The sequence below is a fragment of the Equus quagga genome, chromosome 2 (assembly GCF_021613505.1).
Source record: "Equus quagga isolate Etosha38 chromosome 2, UCLA_HA_Equagga_1.0, whole genome shotgun sequence".
Taxonomy (NCBI): Eukaryota; Metazoa; Chordata; class Mammalia; order Perissodactyla; family Equidae; genus Equus; species Equus quagga.
Window position 1 is genome coordinate 168,331,468 of NC_060268.1, and position 18,468 is coordinate 168,349,935.

The following is an 18,468-nucleotide window of genomic DNA, read 5'->3' on the forward strand; positions in this document are numbered from 1 at the left end:
AAATCAAAGCCTGCTGTTAAAATACTAATCAGTAGAGGGGCTGGCCCCGTGGCCGAGTGGTTAAGTTCGTGCGCTCCGCTGCAGGCGGCCCAGTGTTTTGTTGGTTCGAATCCTGGGTGCGGACATGGCACTGCTCATCAAACCACGCTGAGGCAGCGTCCCACATGCCACAACTAGAAGGACCCACAACGAAGAATAGACAGCTGTGCACTGGGGGGCTTTGGGGAAAAAAAGGAAACAAAATAAAATCTTTAAAAAAAAAAAAATACTAATCAGTAGAAGGAACAACTCATCTGCCTCGTTGTTGGGGAGGTGAAATTTTACTTCTGGATTTTCCATTCTCTGTCTTTGTACATAGCAACTGTAGTTTTTCTAGAAACATCAGAAGTTAGTATATAAATCTGTTCATAAATTTGAGGGACCTTTGGGGGATTGCTGTTTTGCTCACCTGAAGACTTTAAATCTTTATCCTTCTTTATGGAAGCAAAGTTATTTTATAAATTTAATTTGTGTAAAAGCAAATAACACTTTTTGTACTGATTTCCACTATAAACTCAGAGCTGGATTCCTTTAGAAATACTTTTCCAGTGCAAAGTAATTAGGAAACTTTGAAAAGGAAGAAGGAATGTAATTCAGTAGTCTAGAATTGCTTTGGAAAGACTTTCAAAACTTTGTAGTACTTTCTTTATTCTAGATTTTGTTCTTTGCCATTATTTCTCAATTCAATTTACCTGTGGTTATAGGAATTTTTTACTTGAAATTTTACTTTTTTCTCTTGGCATGTATATTTATAATATCCAATAACACTAGACCTCATTAACCTGTTTTGCCTGCAGACTTAATTATACTTAGTTTCCTCCTGTGCATATAAAATGAAGGGGTTGACTTAATAACAACAATAAGGTTGCTATTATGAAGCTTTTATTGTAGTATTAAATATTAAGTACAATCTCATTTTATTTTCGTAGAATCTTATATTATTCTAGGTTTAATCTCCATGGTTAAACTGAAGCTTAGAGAAGTTCCGTAACTTGTCCAAGATGTCATAGCTAATAAATAGGAAAGATAGATTCGACTTTATAGCTCATGCTCATAATCTTTTATAGTTCTAAGATTATTTTCATTTATTCATTCATTCATTCATTCATTCATTTATTTATTCATTCATTCAGGAAGTGTATGCTGAGGCCAATCCCCTAGGCTTTGTTAAGGATTTTTCATTTTATTTTAAGTCTGATGGGACATCATTGAAAGATTTTGAGTAGAGGAATCCTAAGAGTGGATTTGCGTTTTTAGTCATTCTGGTTGCACTGTGAGGAGTTGAATATGATGGGAAGAGAGCAATAGAAATAAGGAGTCCAGTTTGGAGACTAGTGCAATAGTCCAGGTAAGAGTGAATGGTGGCTTGGACTAGGATAGTAGTTGTAAAGGAAGGGTTAGGAAAGTAGTTGGAATCTGGTAGGGGTGATAGAATTTAAAACTGTTTATAATTGTAAGGTACAGACAGACAGCAAACAGTCAAAATGGTTTCTGGCCTTAGGACTGGAGCAGGATCCTGGATGAGCCATACTGTGCCAGACATTACTCCTTTAGTTGTTGATTGTGGAGGGGTCTGGATTATCTCAGAGGAGGAGCTAGGGGAGCTGGGAAGGGAAGCGGGTAGGGTACTTGACTACTTGAGGCAGCATCTACTTACCGGTGATCATTGAAACATTTCCATACGTTAGTAATTGGGAAGGCTGTCTCTCTGCATACCCACTTAATGTCAGTGCAGAGCTTGTTGGTGGGTTGGCTATGGGGTGTGGGGGAGAGAAAGCTCAAGAATAGCACCATGGTTTTTGCCCTGAGCAGGGGTGAATGGAAAGTGCTATTTCCTGAGATGATCATGAGATGGTGAATGAGCAAAATTCGGGGCAAGAAATTAAGATTTTAGTTTTGGATATGTTAAGTTTGAGATGATTACTAGACATCCAAGCGGAAATGTCACGTAGGTAGTTTGACTCTGAGCCTGGAATTCAAAAGAGATTGTGGGGCCAGAGATGTGAATTTGGGAGGGATCAGAGTATAGTTCTAATCTGTATCATTAAATAACAGCCTTTTCCCCTCAAAAATCTCTTGGCAGCCTGTCACTAATGCCTAAAATTATAGCATTAGAAATTCATTTATGCTCTTTGGATTATTAAACTACACATAACTTGGATTATTAAACTACACATAACCTGTGGAAAAGGTAGCATATTAAGTTTTTATGAAAACCCACTGTAATGTGAATTAGTTTATTAGATCCTTTTCGAGACATCTGAGATCTGCTTACCTTGAGGAGAGTCCCATATTGAGAGAAGTTATGCAGAAATGTTACATGAGGGGCCAGATTATGAAGTGATAGAAGATTTTTCATGGACTTATTTTTATAAAAAGGGAGTCTTAGATGGCCATAAATGTAGATATCAATATTAGATTTTTAATAGATGAAGCCTTTGTGTGTGTAAGGTATTCTTTATAGTTATTTGTGTTTTAAATTAATATTGATAGATTTACATTTCTAGTCATTTTAGTTATAGAATCTAGAAAGCTACAAATTGACATCTAATTTTCATTAAATTTTTAAGTCGTATTCATAGATCTTTCATTCTATTTATAAACTTACTAATTTAGAGTAAGATAAAGACCATCTGTAGAGTTTGGCTATATACCATTCCTTCTAATAATTACTAGAAGTTACATAAAGTATGGTAGTAAAAAAGATAGGAAGAATTTTGACTGCTATTTTCTTTTGTGTAGAAATTAGGTATTTTAGATTACAGAGTAAAATTGAAAATCTCTAGACCCTGGTTTTCTGTATTAAACATAGTATTTAGTTCAAATAAATTAATTAAGTTAATAAATTTAGTGATTAGTACTATCTTCCTATAACCGCTCTAACAAATTACTACCAACTTGGTGTCTTAGAACAGCACACATTTATTAATCCCTTACCATTCTGCAGGTTAGAAGTCGGAAGCTGGTTTCCCTGGGCTGAAATGAAGGTGGTGGCAGGGCCACGCTCCCTCTAGAGGCTTTAGGAAAAAATCCGTTTCCTTGACTTTTCTGCCTCCTAGAGCTGCAGTTCCTACATTCCTTAGCCTCTTTTCCCATCTTCCATCTTCAAAGCTTGCAGCACAGCAGCTTGCTTCAGTAGTCATAGTACTTTCTTCCTCTGTAGTCAGATCTCCCTCTCTTGTAAGGACACTTGTGATTACATGTAGAGCCCACTTGCATAATCCAGGGTAAACTACCCAGCTCAGGATCCTTAATTTAATCATATCCACAAAGTCTCTTTTGCCAGGTAAGGTAACATTCATAGGTTCCAGTGATTAGGACCTGGATATCTTTGGGGGCAATTATTCAGCCTACCACAAACTTGCTCTAAAATATTTTGTGTTAGTGCAGTAGAAACATATTACTGATTTAAATATATTCCTGACTTTTTGAAGAGTTTTACATGCCATTATTCCTTATCAAACGCTTTGCCAAGTAATACCCAGATATTATTTGACTGCTTTCAACTCTTTGCCTTTAGGTGGTAGACTGTTTTTAACTTTTTATTTAGAAAGAATTTCAAATTTATACAAAAGTTGCAAGAATAAGAATAGTGCAAAGAATATCTGAATGCCCTTTACAGATTCACCTATTGTTAACATTTTACCCTATTTGCTTTATTATTCCTGACTTAAATGATTTAAAATAAATCTTGTCAGCTTAAAAAGCAAATTCACCTGTTTTGCCCTCAAAATGAGTTTATTCAGGAATAACCAGCAGAACTGCCGTTCAGGATGTGCGTGCTGTGGCAAACCACAGGCAAATCTGGAAAACAAAGCAGGGGAGCTGTTTTTATAGAGAAAAGGAGGGAGTAGGAAGGGGCTGTTCTAAAGGAAAGTCCATGGGGGGAAAGGAACAGTTCAGGGTGACAGTGGCTTCTGATTGGCTGAGCTGTAGCACTTCTCATTGGCTGGGCTGTTGCTGAGTAGGGAGAGAAGTCTTCCTTCAGTGGTAAAGTAGTTTTACTTCCTGTGGAAGACCCAAGCGTAGGTCTCTTCCTGTTTGTAATTGATGATATGTGATAGGGTATGGGAGTTCCCTCTACAGGCTTTCCCAACTCTAGTTTAGTTAAGATTCTTTTATTAATTTCCACAGTCTACATTTTCTCTTTAAGAAAACAAGATACAGGGGCTGTGTCCATGGCCGAGTGGTTATGTTCACCTGCTCCTCTTCTGCAGCCCAGAGTTTCTCTGGGTCGGATCCAGGCCATGCTGAGGTGGTGTCCCACATGGCACAGCCAGGGGAACTCACAACTAGAATATACAACTATGTACCAGGGGGCTTTGGGGAGAAGAAGAAGAAGGAAAAAAAAAGAAGATTGGCAACAGATGTTAGCTCAGGTGCCAATCTTTAAAAAAAAAAAAGAAAACAAGATACAAAATTCATACCAGTAGCTATATTATTTATATGTAATGTCTATACGATCTCATTTCTCTTCAGTTAAATTAGAGGTTGGCAAACTTTTCTGTAAAAGGCCATGTAAGTAAATTTTTTGGCTTTGCAGATCATATGATTTCTGTTGCAACTAGTCAGCTCTGCTGTTACAGTGCAAAAGCAGCCGTACACAATATTTAAATGAATGAGCATCTGTGTTCTAATAAAACTTTATTTACAAAAACTGGTAGTGGGCTAGATTTTGCTCATGGGTTGTTGTTTACCTACCTGAGTTAAATGAGTTCTAAGTGATTTAGAATTGTAGTTAAAATTAGTTTTTTGTAAAATCAGCATGTTCCTTTGATTTCTTTGATTACCAAGGAATAGTTCACAGTCTTTTCACTCAGAAATAGTGAAGTTTTCTATATCTGATTCAAAAGATGGTGTCGTTATCAAGGAGATAATCTAGAGTGCTGCCTAATTGCACATATTTTAGTGTCATTAGAATTAAAATAATTTATGAGTCCTTAAGTTTGATGAAAATGTATTTCCTTTAGGAGCATTCCTCCCATTACTTAAATTTGAGAAGCAATGATCTAGGATGGTCTCCTACAGTTTACAGATGAGATAACCAAGACTCAGGAGTAACATCATGAATATAGATAAGAAAAGGCAATGTTTTCAACTTAGAGTATTTAAGTTGTCCTACACTAATTAATAATTTTTGTTTTACTATGCAGAATAATTTTTTATGTTTAAGGATTATAAACCTCCCTGCTGATGCCAATTTTGGTTGTTCTTAATGATCCTAAGAAAAAATGTAATTTTTGTTTTTATATTTGTTTAATAGTTTGCAATTTACAAATGCTGTCATTTCCGCTGTCTTAAAAAATTAAATATTCATAATAACCCTTAAGGGATAGATTGTTATTTCTATTTTATAGATAAAGGCTTGATGATTGGAGAGGTAAACAGACTTGCCCAAGGTCACACTTCTAGTAAGTGACAGAACTTGGATTTGAGTACATTGTTTTCCATTCTAACATTCTAGTAGCATACTAAAGTAAATCTGAAATTTTATGTTATTTAAATAATTCTTTTAGATTGTTATATTTATTTGAACGTATCCAAGTCTGATTGAGTGTATACTTTTTTTTCCCCTGTAGGAATTATATTTGCTGTTAGAATTTTCCCTATAAGCTATATTTCAGACTATTTATTATGCCCATTAATTACATGTGTTAATATGATGAGCATTGAATTCTTAAGTTCTCTTAATCTGCATATTCTTTTTCTATAATCTAAGGTCTTTGTTTAATGCATTGTGTTGTTTGATTTTTTTTTTTTAAATAGGTCCTGATTGTTCTTTGAATGTTCCTTCTACTGAATCTTACTGGATTCTGCCAAATGTTAAACCCTTCAGTCCTTCTGTAGGTCGGGCTTCCCATAAAGCAGTTTTACATGGGAAATTTATGTGGGTGATTGGTGGATATTCTTTTAACTACAGTTCTTTTCAAATGGTCCTGAAGTAAGTATTTTTTGGTTTTTTAAAATTTTCAAAATCTACTTTTTTAAGCTGGATTTTTTTGGTAATAAGGCTATCCTTAGTGTCTTATTTTATTGCTGTCCAAATTTATGAATGATTATTTTTGTGATAGTACCTATTTGCTACGTGGGACTTATTTGAGAATATATGAACTCAATATATCTGTAGTTAATTATTTGTCATTGTGCATATAGCTTTGTTTTGTGTAGGAATTTCATTACCGTTCTAGAGTGCTTTCAATGTATTCTGAGTGAGAAAATATTAATTTCAAATAAGTGCAGGCCATGCCTGTATTGGTCATTGTGAATCTTGCTACCTCTTATTTTTTCAATTTGAAGTGTAATTGCTTATATAAAAATACTCTCAATTTGTTCTGTAAGTTTTCATTTACCTGAACTTTTACTTTGTATTTACTTTACAAGCTTTTGTTAGAAAGTGCCAGTATTATAAAATAGATAGCATCTACTGTTGGCTCAATGGAGATTGTCCTCTGCATGATTGGAGGATAAGGGAAATCGCCTGTATACCAGCTTTATCTGATTTTTTTTCCATCAGGGTGGTAGTATTTTATGAACCATTCAATAACAGAATAAAGGCGGAAATAAGAATAATTTATCAATGTTGTTTTCAGGGATAATATTAATAATATGTAGTAACTGGTACAACTTGGGCATCAACCAATCAGAACTGACTGGACAATATACCATAATGGTGTGTACCAAATAGGATTGCTAGATTTAGCAGGTACATGTACAGGACACTCAGTTAAACTTGAATTTCAGATAAACAGTGAATAATTTTTTAATACAAATAGGCCCCTTGCAATATATATATATATATTTTTTGGTTTTGTCCTAAATATTGCATGGATCATATTTAAACTAAAAAATTATTTGTTGTTTACCTGAAATTCAAATTTAACTGAGCATCCTGTATTTTATCTGGCAATCCTGCCCGCTGAAAATCCCTTGTTATTCTTGGGGATTTAAAAAATTCTACTGTGTATAAGAAGAGATATGACTAGAATTAAAGTATAAGATAAAATAAATTCTGGAGAGAGGGATGAAGAGTTTTAGGTAAATATTTAGGTGAACAGTTAGAATTCTATAACAATATATCTAGGATAAGATACAGCAGAAAGAATTGAAAGAGAGTTGATGGGGTTAAAATGATTTAAGATTTGAAAAGAACTTGAAGAAATAATGAGATTTAAATGTGTAAACAGAAATTAACTATGATTAATGAAAATGAAAAGCCTGTGAAAATAGAGTAGAGCTTTGGATTAAGTTGTGATATTTGCAAAGTAGAGACAAAGAGTATAATTGTCAAGGAAACATGGAAATCTTAAAAATTTGTGCTCTAAGTTCAATAGCATATTTAAAATTAAGTGATGAATATTACTTGATATTCTCCTAAACTTAGATATTTTCCATTGAACCAGATAGTTTAACTTTTGTTTTGTCTAAAACCTGTTTCTTTTGGTTGCAGTATTTATTTATTTAGTTTTGTTATAAACTATGAGGTAGCAGATTAGAAGTAACTTTGTTGCTGTTTTCACAGGTTAGAGAATATTTTTTTGTTATTCTAAATGTAGTTCAATTGTAGGTAAGGATATTTAAATAGCATTTAGAAGTGATAGTGTCAGTCATAAGTTGATTTATCTTCTATAGTAGAATTTAATTGAGGTGTAGATGTTACATTATTAAGACAGAATTATTCAGTAAATAAAAGTTCTGTATTAGTGTCTATTAAATTAGAGAATATTTCACAGAACATATATACATTGACATTAGTGAATATTAACATGTATGCATGGGCAGAGTGAACTGTTTTGAACACTTACTGTGTGCTTGATACTTGGGATATATCGGTGGACATAATAAATGTCCCTGTCTTTGTGGAGTTAGTGAGGAAAGACAAGGCAATTGGAAAAAGCCTTGGTTACCACAGTAAATAAGAAGATTACAAGTAAATTACATGTATTCACCTGTATGCATATTTAAAGATAGATAGATAGCGAGATAGATAGCAGGGATAAGCAAATCAGGAGTGCCAAAGAGAAGGGAGTTGGCCTTATAAGTGTAGTGGTCAAGGTAGGCCTCGCGGGAAAGGTGAAAACTGAGCAAATGCTTGAAGGAGGTTAAGCATTGGCAGTGCAGTTAATCTGGAGGCAGAGAAAACAGCCAGACAAAAGCCTTAAGGTAGGAGGTACTACTTGGAAAGTTCAAGAAGCAGCAGGAGGCCCGTGCGACTTGCATGGAATAGATGAGAGGGAAGCATGAAATTAGAGGGATAATGGGGGAGGGAGACAAATCATGGAAGGTGTTGTAGATCTTTCGGGGGTCATTGGAGCGTTTGAGCATGCTTTGACTTACATTTTAAAAAGAGTCACTAGGCCTACTCTGTGGAAAATATACTGGGACTGGGAGGACGAGTAGAAACAGGGACTGAGGTAGGATGAGATTATCATGGGAATGGGTTCTAGATAGAGAGGAGGACCAAGAACTGAGATGAGGCACCATGTCACTAGGAGATTGGGGAGAAGAGGAGAAACCAGCAAAGGAGACTGAAATGGAATGACCAGTGAGAAAGGAAAACCAAAAGAGTGTGGTGTCTTTGAGGGCAAGGGAAGAGACTATATGAGGAGCAAGGATTGATTAACAGTGTCAAATGCTAATGATTAACCAGGTCAAGGAAAATGAGGACTGAAAAGTGCCCATGGATTTAGCATGAGGAAGTTGTTCTTAACAAAAGCACTTTTGCTGGAGCATTGTTGTTAAAAGCCTGACTGGATTTAGTTTAAGAGAGAATGGAAAGGTGCAGGGAGGGGCAATAAAGAAATGGGACAGTAACAAAATGGGGCGGTAGCTTGAAGGGGAAGTAGTGAGGTCAGGAGAAATTTTTTTTTTTAAATAAATGGAGAAAAAAACACCATGTTCGTATGCTGATGACCCTTATCTAGTAAGACCAAAAAAATGGTGAGAAGGAAATAGATGAGAGAGCTGCTGGAGTGTTGTGAGATCTAGTGCACAAGGAGAACAGTAGTTTATTTATAGCAGGAGTCAGCAAACGGCAGAGTAGGGCCAGAGGGCCCAGGAACTAAAAAGGGTTTTTGCATTTTTAATGGGCTGTAAAAAAGAAAGAAAAATGTGTAAGACCAAGGTGGTCCCCAAAGCCTAAAAGATTTACTATCTGGCTCTTTACAGAAACAGTTTGCTGAGCTCTAATTTATGGTAACTTGGTGGAAAGCAGTGTGTTGGGTGCGGATGCTGGTAGGTAGGTAGATGTGGCGGTGCAGACCTGGGGAAGCTGTGTTCTGGTTGATTATATTTTCTCAGCTGTATCATACACGTGTATCCTGTAACTCCAAGGTACGAAATAAGTTAAACATAGTACTGAAAACAGTTTTTGGTAGCCCTTTTTTTTTTTTTGTGAAGGGAGCTTCCTTGCCTTTCCTGATGAGTTGGAGAAAGAAAGAGAAAAGAGGAAATAATTGATAGAGAGCTTCTTAAACAAGGTTCTAGTCAGTTCTTGGCTGGTGCTTCCTTTTGTATGTTTTGGCAAATTGAGATTTGAGTGCAGAGTGTGATAATGACAGCTGAACGGGAATGCTGTTAGATAAGCCTTTGAGATCCATAGTTTGGAACTTCTGTTTTCATATGTGTATTTTTAGATTACTAGAACAAATATTAATTTTCTTTTTGTATCCTGTAATCCAATAGTACCTTGTTTTTACCGAAGCTTCTCTTACTAGATTCATTTTGCACAATCTCAAAAAAGTGATTCGTAAACAAGCTATGTATGCACATGTGAAATACATAAATTCTTGGTTGACTTATATAATGCTAAGCTAAGTGTGTGTAACAGAATAAAAATGAATACATAAAGCAAATGGCTATGGTAAAAATGGAGAGAATTTTCATTTATTTCCAAAAGAAAAAGCTTGCTTTTTAAAACAATTTAAAAATGCAGAACAACTCACTATTGTTTGGGCTAATCAATGGGTTGAAATTATTAAAGGCAATTGAAAAAATTAATTCCAGTGATAAATAGCCTAGTCAAGTTAATGTATGTTGTACATTCAGGTGATTGAATCCTAATTTAGAGTAGGTATGAGTCTTTATGAAAAATTTTTAATATGGTACGTGAAATTATGAGTTTATTCTAAGTGTTGTTTGTTTTGTTTTTTAAAGATTTTGTTTTTCCTTTTTCTCCCCAAAGCACCCCTGTACATAGTTGTGTACTTTTAGTTGTGGGTCCTTCTAGTTGTGGCATGTGGGATGCCACCTCAGCATGGCTTGATGAGCAGTGCCCTATCTGTGCCCAGGATCTGAACCGGTGAAACCCTGGGCCGCCAAAGCAGAGCGAGCGAACTTAACCATTCAGCCCCTAATTGTTTTTAAATTTAATGAATAGTTGAATACAAGTGAAGAAAGCATATGCAAATTAAGAAACTGAAAATGAATCTTAGTTTATGAAGTTATTTTCTTTTCTTGCTTTTAGTTATAATTTAGAAAGCAGTATATGGAATGTAGGAACTCTGTCAAGGGGACCTCTCCAGAGATATGGACACTCTCTTGCTTTGTATGAGGTATGAATCCTGCTTTTTAAATTTTAATCATTTTCTTTTTTAGTTTACCTTAGAGAAAAAAGTACTAAATCTCAGATTTATTTCAAACACTAATAGGAACAAAAGATTATTTGGGTCACAATAACTTGAGATATCACAGACTCATGTCCTATTTTAGTAAAAAAATGCATTTTAGTACAATCCTCCATTGAACATGAGAAGAAATGAAGATTGAGTTTTTGTCATTAGCTTTATACCTGGTCATCAGGTCAATTACTTTCTTTTAAATTGTGGTAAATATACATGACATAGAATTTACCATTTTAAACATTTTTAAGTGTAGAGTTCAGTAACATTAAGTATATTCAGTTGTTACGCAATCATTACTACCTTATCTCCAGACCTTTTTTCATCTTGCAAAACTGAAGTTCTATACTCGTTAAACAATAACTCCCCATTCCTCACTTCAGCTGACCCTGGCAATCACCACTCTACCTTCTGTCTCTGTGAGTTTGTCTACTCTAGGTACCTCATATAAGTGGAATCATACAGTATTTGTCCTTTAACGAGTAGCTTATTTCAGTTAGCATAATGTCCCCAGGTTCGTCCATGTTGTAGCATATGTCAGAATTTCCTTCCTTTTTAGGCCTGAATAATATTCCGTTGTGTGTATATACCACATTTTCTTTATCCAGTCATCCACCGATAGACACTTGGGTTGCTTTCACCGTTTTGGCTATGGTGAATAATGCTGCTATGAACATGCATATGCAAATACCTGTTCAAGTCCTTGCTTTCAATTCTTTTGGGTAGATTGCCAGAAGTAGATTATATGGTAATTCTATTTTTAATTTTTTGAGGAATTGCCATATTATTTTCCATGGTAGCTGTACCATTTTGCCTTCACACCAACAGTATACAAGGGTACCAGATCTTCCACATCCTTGTCAACACTTGTTATTTTCTGGTTTATTGATAATAGCCATCCTATAGGTGTGAAGCAGTATCTTATTGTGGTTTTGATTTGTGTTTCCTTAATGATTAGTGACGTTGAACATCTTTTCAAGTGCTTGTTGACTATTTTTATGCCTTCTGTGGAGGAACGTGTATTCAAGTCCTTTGCCCATTTTTCAGTCAAGTCTTTTGTTTTTTTGTTGTTGAGTTGTAGGAATTCTTTATATATTCTGGATGTTAACCCCAAATCAGATAGATGATTTGCAAATGTTTTCTCCCATCTGTGGGCTGTTTTTTCACTCTGTTGATAGTGTCCTTTGATGTGCGAAAGTTTTTAATTTTGACATCATCCAATTTATCTATTATTTCTTTTGTCACCTGTGATTTTGGTTTCATATCCAAGAAATTATTGCCAAATCCAGTGTCATAGAGACTTTGCCTGTGTTTTCTTTTAAGAGTTTTAAAGTTTTAGTTCTTATGTTTAGGTCTAGTCCATTTTGAGTTAATTTTTGTTTATGGTGAAAGGTAAGGGTCCACTTTTGTTCTTTTACATGTGGATATTCAGTTTCCCCAGCACCATTTGTTAAAAAGTCTGTCTTTTCCCCATTGAGTGGTCTCGGGACCCTTGTTGAAAATCCTTTGACCACATGTGTGAGAGTTTATTTCTTGGCTCTTTATTCCTTTGTTCTGTGTTGGTGTTTAGGCCAGTGCCATACTGTTTGTATTACTGTGGTTGTGTAGAAAGTTTTGAAACGAGGAAGTGTGAGACCTCCACCTTTGGTCTTGTTTTTCAAGTTTGTTTTCCTATTCAGGGTACATTAAGAATCCATATGAATTTTAGGATGGATTTTTCTCTTTCTGCAAGATTGGGATTTTGATAGGGATTGCATTGTAATCAGTTATTTTTATGTACTTGTGGGATTTATGATTTAGCATGATTAAAATGACAGATTACTTAACTGGTTTTTATTTTGAATCAACAAAGATTGTGGTCTGTGACTAGACCCCTCAAATCAAAATTTGTATATTTTGTGTGCTTAAGAAAATTTGGAAGATACAGGAGTAATATAAAGAATAAACTATCACTCTTCTTTTTTCTATGCATATGCATGTTTTAAAAATAAAATAAAAATCTCTAGGTATATATAATATATATACGTTTGTTTTATTTTAGTTTTTTTAATTTCATTTTTTTGTAACTTTATTGAGATATAATTGACATGCTATACAGTTCACTCATTTAAAGTGTACAATTGAATGGTTTTTAATATATTCAGAGTTGTGCGACCATCTCTTGCAGATTTGTGCAAAATTGCAGAGTTGTGTAATCAATTTTAGAACATTTTCATCATTTCCCAAAGAAACCCTGTACTCTTTAGCTATCACCCCAAACCTCGTCATCCTCCCAGCCTCAAGCAATCATGAATCTTCTTCCTGTTTCTATAGATTTGTGTTTTCTGGACATTTCAGTTAAATGAAATTGTATACTTTGTGGCTTCTGACTGGAATGCTGTGGCATGTATCGGTACTTCATTTTTACGGCTAAATAATACTCTGTGGTATGGATAATACTATATTTTGTTTGTCCATTCATTAGTTGATGGACATTTGAGTTGTTTCCACCTTTTGGCTATGATGAATAATGCTGCTGTGAACATTCATGTATAAGTTTTTGTGGACATACGCTTTCATTTTTCTTGGGTGTATACATAGGATTAGAATTGCTAGGGCTAACAGTAACTCTATATTTAACTTTTTTGAGGAACTTCTAGACTGTTTTCCAAAGTAGTGGTACCATTTTACATTCCCACCAGCCATATATGGTTTCCAGTTTCTACACATCCTTTCCAACACTCATTAGTATCTTTTTGATTATAGCCATCTTAGTGGATGTGAAGTGGTATCTTGTGTTTTGATTTGCATTTTCCTATTGACTAATGATGTTGAGTATCTTTGCATGTGCTTATTGACTGTGTATTTTCTTTGGAGAAATGTCTATTTGAGTCCTTTGCCCATTTTGAAATTATTTGTTTTTTTATTATTGAGATATAAGAGTTCATTATGTATTCAAGATACAAATACCTTGTCAGATGTATGACTTGCAAATATTTTCTTCCATTTTGTGAACTTTCACTTTCTTGATGGTGTCTTTTGAAGCACAAATTTTTTAAATTTGATTAAATCCAATTTATCTTTATTTTCTTTTGTTGCTTGTGATTTTGGTGTTATATCTAAGAATCCATTGAAAATCCAAAGTCATGGATTTAGCCCATGTTTTCTTTTAAGAGTTTCATAGTTTTTGTTTTTATATTTAGATCTTTGATTCATTTTGAGTTAAGTTTTGTATGTGGTGTGCAGTAAGGATTCAAGTTCATTCTTTTGGATGTGGCTATCCAGTTTTCTCAGCATCATGTGTTGAAGAGACTATCTTTCCCTATAGAATGGTCTTGGCACTCTTCCTGGATATCAGTTGGCCATGGATGTATGGATTTATTTCTGGACTCTTAGTTCTCTTGATTTATATATCTGTCTTTATGCCGTAGCACAGCTTGTTGATTACTTTTGCTTTATAGTAAGTTTTGAAATCGAGACGTGTGAGTTCTCCAATTTTATACTTCTTCTTCAAAATTGTTTGGATATTCTGGTCCCTTGCAATTCCATGTGGATTTTGGAATCAACTTGTCAATTTCTACAAAGAAGCCATCTGGGATTCTCATTGAGATTGCTTTGAATCTGTAGATTAATTTGGAGAGTATTGCCATCTTAACAATATTAAATCTTCTGACCCATAAACGTGGGATGTCTTTCCATTCATTTAGATCTTTTAAAATTTCTTTCAACAGTGTTTTGTATTCAGAGTATAAGTTTGGAATTTCTTTTGTTAAATTTATCCCTAAGTATTTTACTGTTTTTGATGCTTTTGTAAGTTGAATTGTTTACTTAGTTTCATTTTTGGATTGTTTGTTGCAAGTGTATAGAAATATAATAGACTTTTTGTACAGTGATCTTATATTCTGCAATGTTGCTGAACTCATTTTATTAGCTGTACTTGTTTTTTTTCTTTTCTTGGATTTCTTAGGCAGGTCTGTATAAAATTCGTATCGTCTACAAATAGAAATATTTTACTTCTTTTCCGATCTGGATGCCTTTATTTAGTTTTTGCCTATTTTCTCTGGCTAAAACCTTGAGTACAGTGTTGAAGTGGCAAAAGCAGGTGTCTTTGTCTTGATCCTGACCTTAGTGGGAAAGATCTAGTCTTTCACCATTAAGTATAACATTAGCTGTGTGTTTTTCTTAGATGCTCTTTATTAGGTTGAAGAAATTCCTTTCTATTCCTACGTTGTTGAAATAGTAATGATTTATATCATTCATGTGTCATTTGTTTCAATCATATGTGATTGAAATCATTTGTATAATTTATAAGTGCTATAAAATATCTGCCCAGAGGCATGAGAAATGGTAATAAAAATGTACTCCACATAACACACAAATGTCGTCTGCCTTTTTGGTGAACAGTTCTTGATGAAAACAATGAATGACTGGGAATAGCACAAAACAGTATACCTAGATGGTAAAATTTAAATATAACAACTGGAGACTCAACTACTAGGATAAAAAAAGTATAGTTAATTGACTGTATGAATGTTTTAAATAAAATATTTTAAAGTAACTTTTTGAAAGCATGGATTTTTTTCCCCCTCTTCTTGTAAGTAAAAACGTTAATTATCATTACTCATGTGTTCCCATTTGACTTTTTACAAATAGGACTATGTATTAGGCGTGTTGTGAGCAATTACTAAAATTTAATGTTTAAGTTAGCCTTATTTTTAATTACTTTATATTGCTAAGAAATAACTATTTTGTTTATTAATATATGTTTTTAATTTACAGGAAAACATCTATATGTATGGAGGCAGAATTGAAACAAATGATGGCAATGTCACAGATGAATTATGGATTTTTAACATACATAGTCAGTCATGGAGTACAAAATCTCCTACTGTGCTTGGACATGGTCAGCAGTATGCTGTGGAGGGACATTCAGCACATATTATGGAGTTGGATAGTAGAGATGTTGTCATGATCATAATATTTGGATATTCTGCAATATATGGTTATACAAGCAGCATTCAGGAATACCATATCTGTGAGTTACTTTGAAAATGTAACTTTATACTCTTTTCTTTCTTGGTTGAGAATATTTTTATGTTTAATAAAATCTTCATATAAATTTAGTCAAATGTGGAATTATTTGACATCAAAATTATAAACCAAGAATTAATACTTTTTAATATAAGCTTTTTGATTTTGTTAGATTTTGTCCTTTAATATTTAAGTTTATCTTCTTAGCCAAATGTGGCGAAATATTGCATACTAGTCACATTTTTCAAAGAATTGAGAATATTTTTAAATTCCAATAGATGGTGCTGTTTCTTTGGATTTTACTTATGAACCAACAGCTAAAACTAACCCAATCTCTTTACTATGCATTCCATGACTACAGGATTTTTCATTTTCCAGAGTTCTGTTCCTAATCTTATTTCAACATCTCTGTGTATGTACTACTCTTTTAAAGTAAGCTTCCCAAGGATAGTCTGTTGACTTCTATAAGAGATTATTATCTGTGTGTGAAGGTGACCGGGGCAATCTACACGTGACTTTCTGTACTGTAGTCTTAAATCCTCTTCTTTGTTTTCTGGTAGTTCATTTTTTAAAAATTATTTATGACATTTTCAAACAGTTGTAAGCTTTTTTTTTTTTTTAAATTTGCTACAAACATATATAACCTGTGGTTGCTATTTAGATTCAGGAACATACTCCGTTTCTGGCTCTGGCCAAATTATGAACTCAAGTGTTTGTCTCTTTTGTGTATAGACAACTATGTACAACTGTTTGGAGTCCTTGTGCAGTCTTAGTGAGGAGACTCACTCACAGATCACCCTTAGCAGCAACAAGAGAGTGCTTGTGTGCTCGGAGGAAGACTGGCCTTCTGAATACTCCACTGTCTCCCCTGCAGTCCTTTCAAGTGATCGGTTTCTTTTCCATATCCCAGTACAGCTGGGCTGAAAATGGGATATGGATCCTTCTTGCTTCTTATTGCCATTTCCACTCTGTTTTCCTTCCTTCCTCCTTTAAATCACTCAGCTTTGAATCTTATGTCATCATACCAAACCACTTATTGCTTCTCCTTCTTGGACTCTTCTCTTTCTCCTCAGATCGCTGTGTTTTATTCTTTGAAGAATATAGCTTCTGGCTCACTGTCACTATTTCCCACATACATTAACCAGATGTTTTGATGATTTCAGTATCTACTTAGAAAACACTTCTTCAAATACCTGACCTCTCGTTTCTTGATCTCTCTTCCAAACATCTTATTTTCCATCCTACTTGAGTCACTCTCTCCCATTGTCATATTCTTCACCTTATGTGCCTGCAATGAATCACTAATTTCCAGTTCAAGTATCTTACTCTTCAAGTGCCACTGATTTTTCCAGCTTACTTCTTCTAGTACCCAAACTCTGATAATGCTTCAGACTTACCAGAGCCTTTAGTCCATTGAGCCTCCTGTCAGTTTTTCATTCTCTCTCACTCTCTTGTCCATACTTCTAACCTTATCCAGCTTTAAGTTCATAATCACCAATCTCTCTTCCAGCTCTCCAAGATGACTGTTTCATATATTCTCCTCTCTTCAAACTCCCAACACTTCCTTCTCCATCGTTACTCTCAGCTGATGAGCTTACTTCTTATTTTACTGAGAAAATAGAAGTAATCTAAGGAGAACTTCTGCTGATGGGAACATTTTGGAGTGCACTGGTTAATAAGCAAGGCTCCATTGAATAAGCCTGCTTATGTACATTATTGTCATAACAAACTCATGACAGTTTGGAGCAAATGTAGCTGAGTCATTCTGGTTTTTCAGAGGGGCCTAAGAGTTGTTTGAACAAGAGATAAAAATGTTTTATATAGAAAGGTTGTTTTGTTTTTTGATTTCGTGATTAATTTTTGTTTTTATTATAGTGTTCAGGGAGTGTTGTAGGTATTCTTTCTATGTTTTGTAATTTATTGAGATTTTCTTTGCAGCCCAATCTTTATAAATTATCTATAGGCACTTGAAAAGGAGACAGATCCTATAATATCAAGATATGGTGTTTGATATATATATATATATATATCAAATCTACTTTATTGATTATACTGTTTAGGTCTTTTGTTCCTTATTATTTCTTGTACTTTATCATGCTTTGAAAATTAATTAAAGTCTAAAAATATTAGTTTATTTTTGCCTATTTCTCCTTGTGTATTCTGGAATTTATGCTTTATGGGAGTTGCTATTATGGATATTCATAACTGTTATATCTTTATTGTGAATTATATCTTTTAATGCTATAAAGTGCTTTGCTTGTTTAATGTTTTTTGACTTGATTTCTGCCTTGTCTGATATTAATATTATGGCTCTTGGTGTTTTTTTGGGGTGGAGGTCAATATTTTCCTGGTATAATTTTGTCCATCTCTTTATTGTTAATCTTTCAGAATCACTTTGTTTTAAATTTATCTCTCGTACACAAGAGAAGTTAGACTTTGCTTTCTGATCCCATCTAGATTTTGTACGTTTTCTGTATGTGTTTTACAGTTTTTAAAGTCACTGTGTTGTCTTTTCTTTTTGTTTTTAATCATAGCTCTTCTTATGTTCAGGGAGATGAGGCCCAATTTTTTGTAGGAATTGAGTGTGGTGGTTATCGAGACCTGCCTCCATTAGGCTTCTTGCATACTCCTTGTTTCTCGTCCTCCTTTCTGCATTCATGTAGTTTCTCTGTCTGGCTCTCTTGGTTTCACTTTTTGCATATTCTTGCCTGATTTGGAGTTTGTGGCTTTTTTTAATTCCCAGTTTCTCCAGAAATTTAGTTTTCTTTTTCTTCCACTTCCCCCCCACGTTTTCCTTATTGTT

The 18,468-nt window shown here is 34.3% G+C and overlaps 1 protein-coding gene across 3 annotated transcripts in view; it reads left to right on the top strand.

Annotated features, from left to right (window-relative positions):
• Window positions 1–18,468, top strand: part of ATRNL1 (attractin like 1) — a 730,944-nt gene that overhangs the window by 53,388 nt on the left and 659,088 nt on the right. For all 3 annotated transcript variants that reach the window (XM_046649411.1, XM_046649419.1, XM_046649424.1), the window contains exons 6-8: window positions 5,806–5,980; window positions 10,502–10,589; window positions 15,414–15,669. In XM_046649411.1, the coding sequence (XP_046505367.1) occupies window positions 5,806–5,980; window positions 10,502–10,589; window positions 15,414–15,669 (519 nt within the window). The remainder of the gene's footprint in view (window positions 1–5,805; window positions 5,981–10,501; window positions 10,590–15,413; window positions 15,670–18,468) is intronic.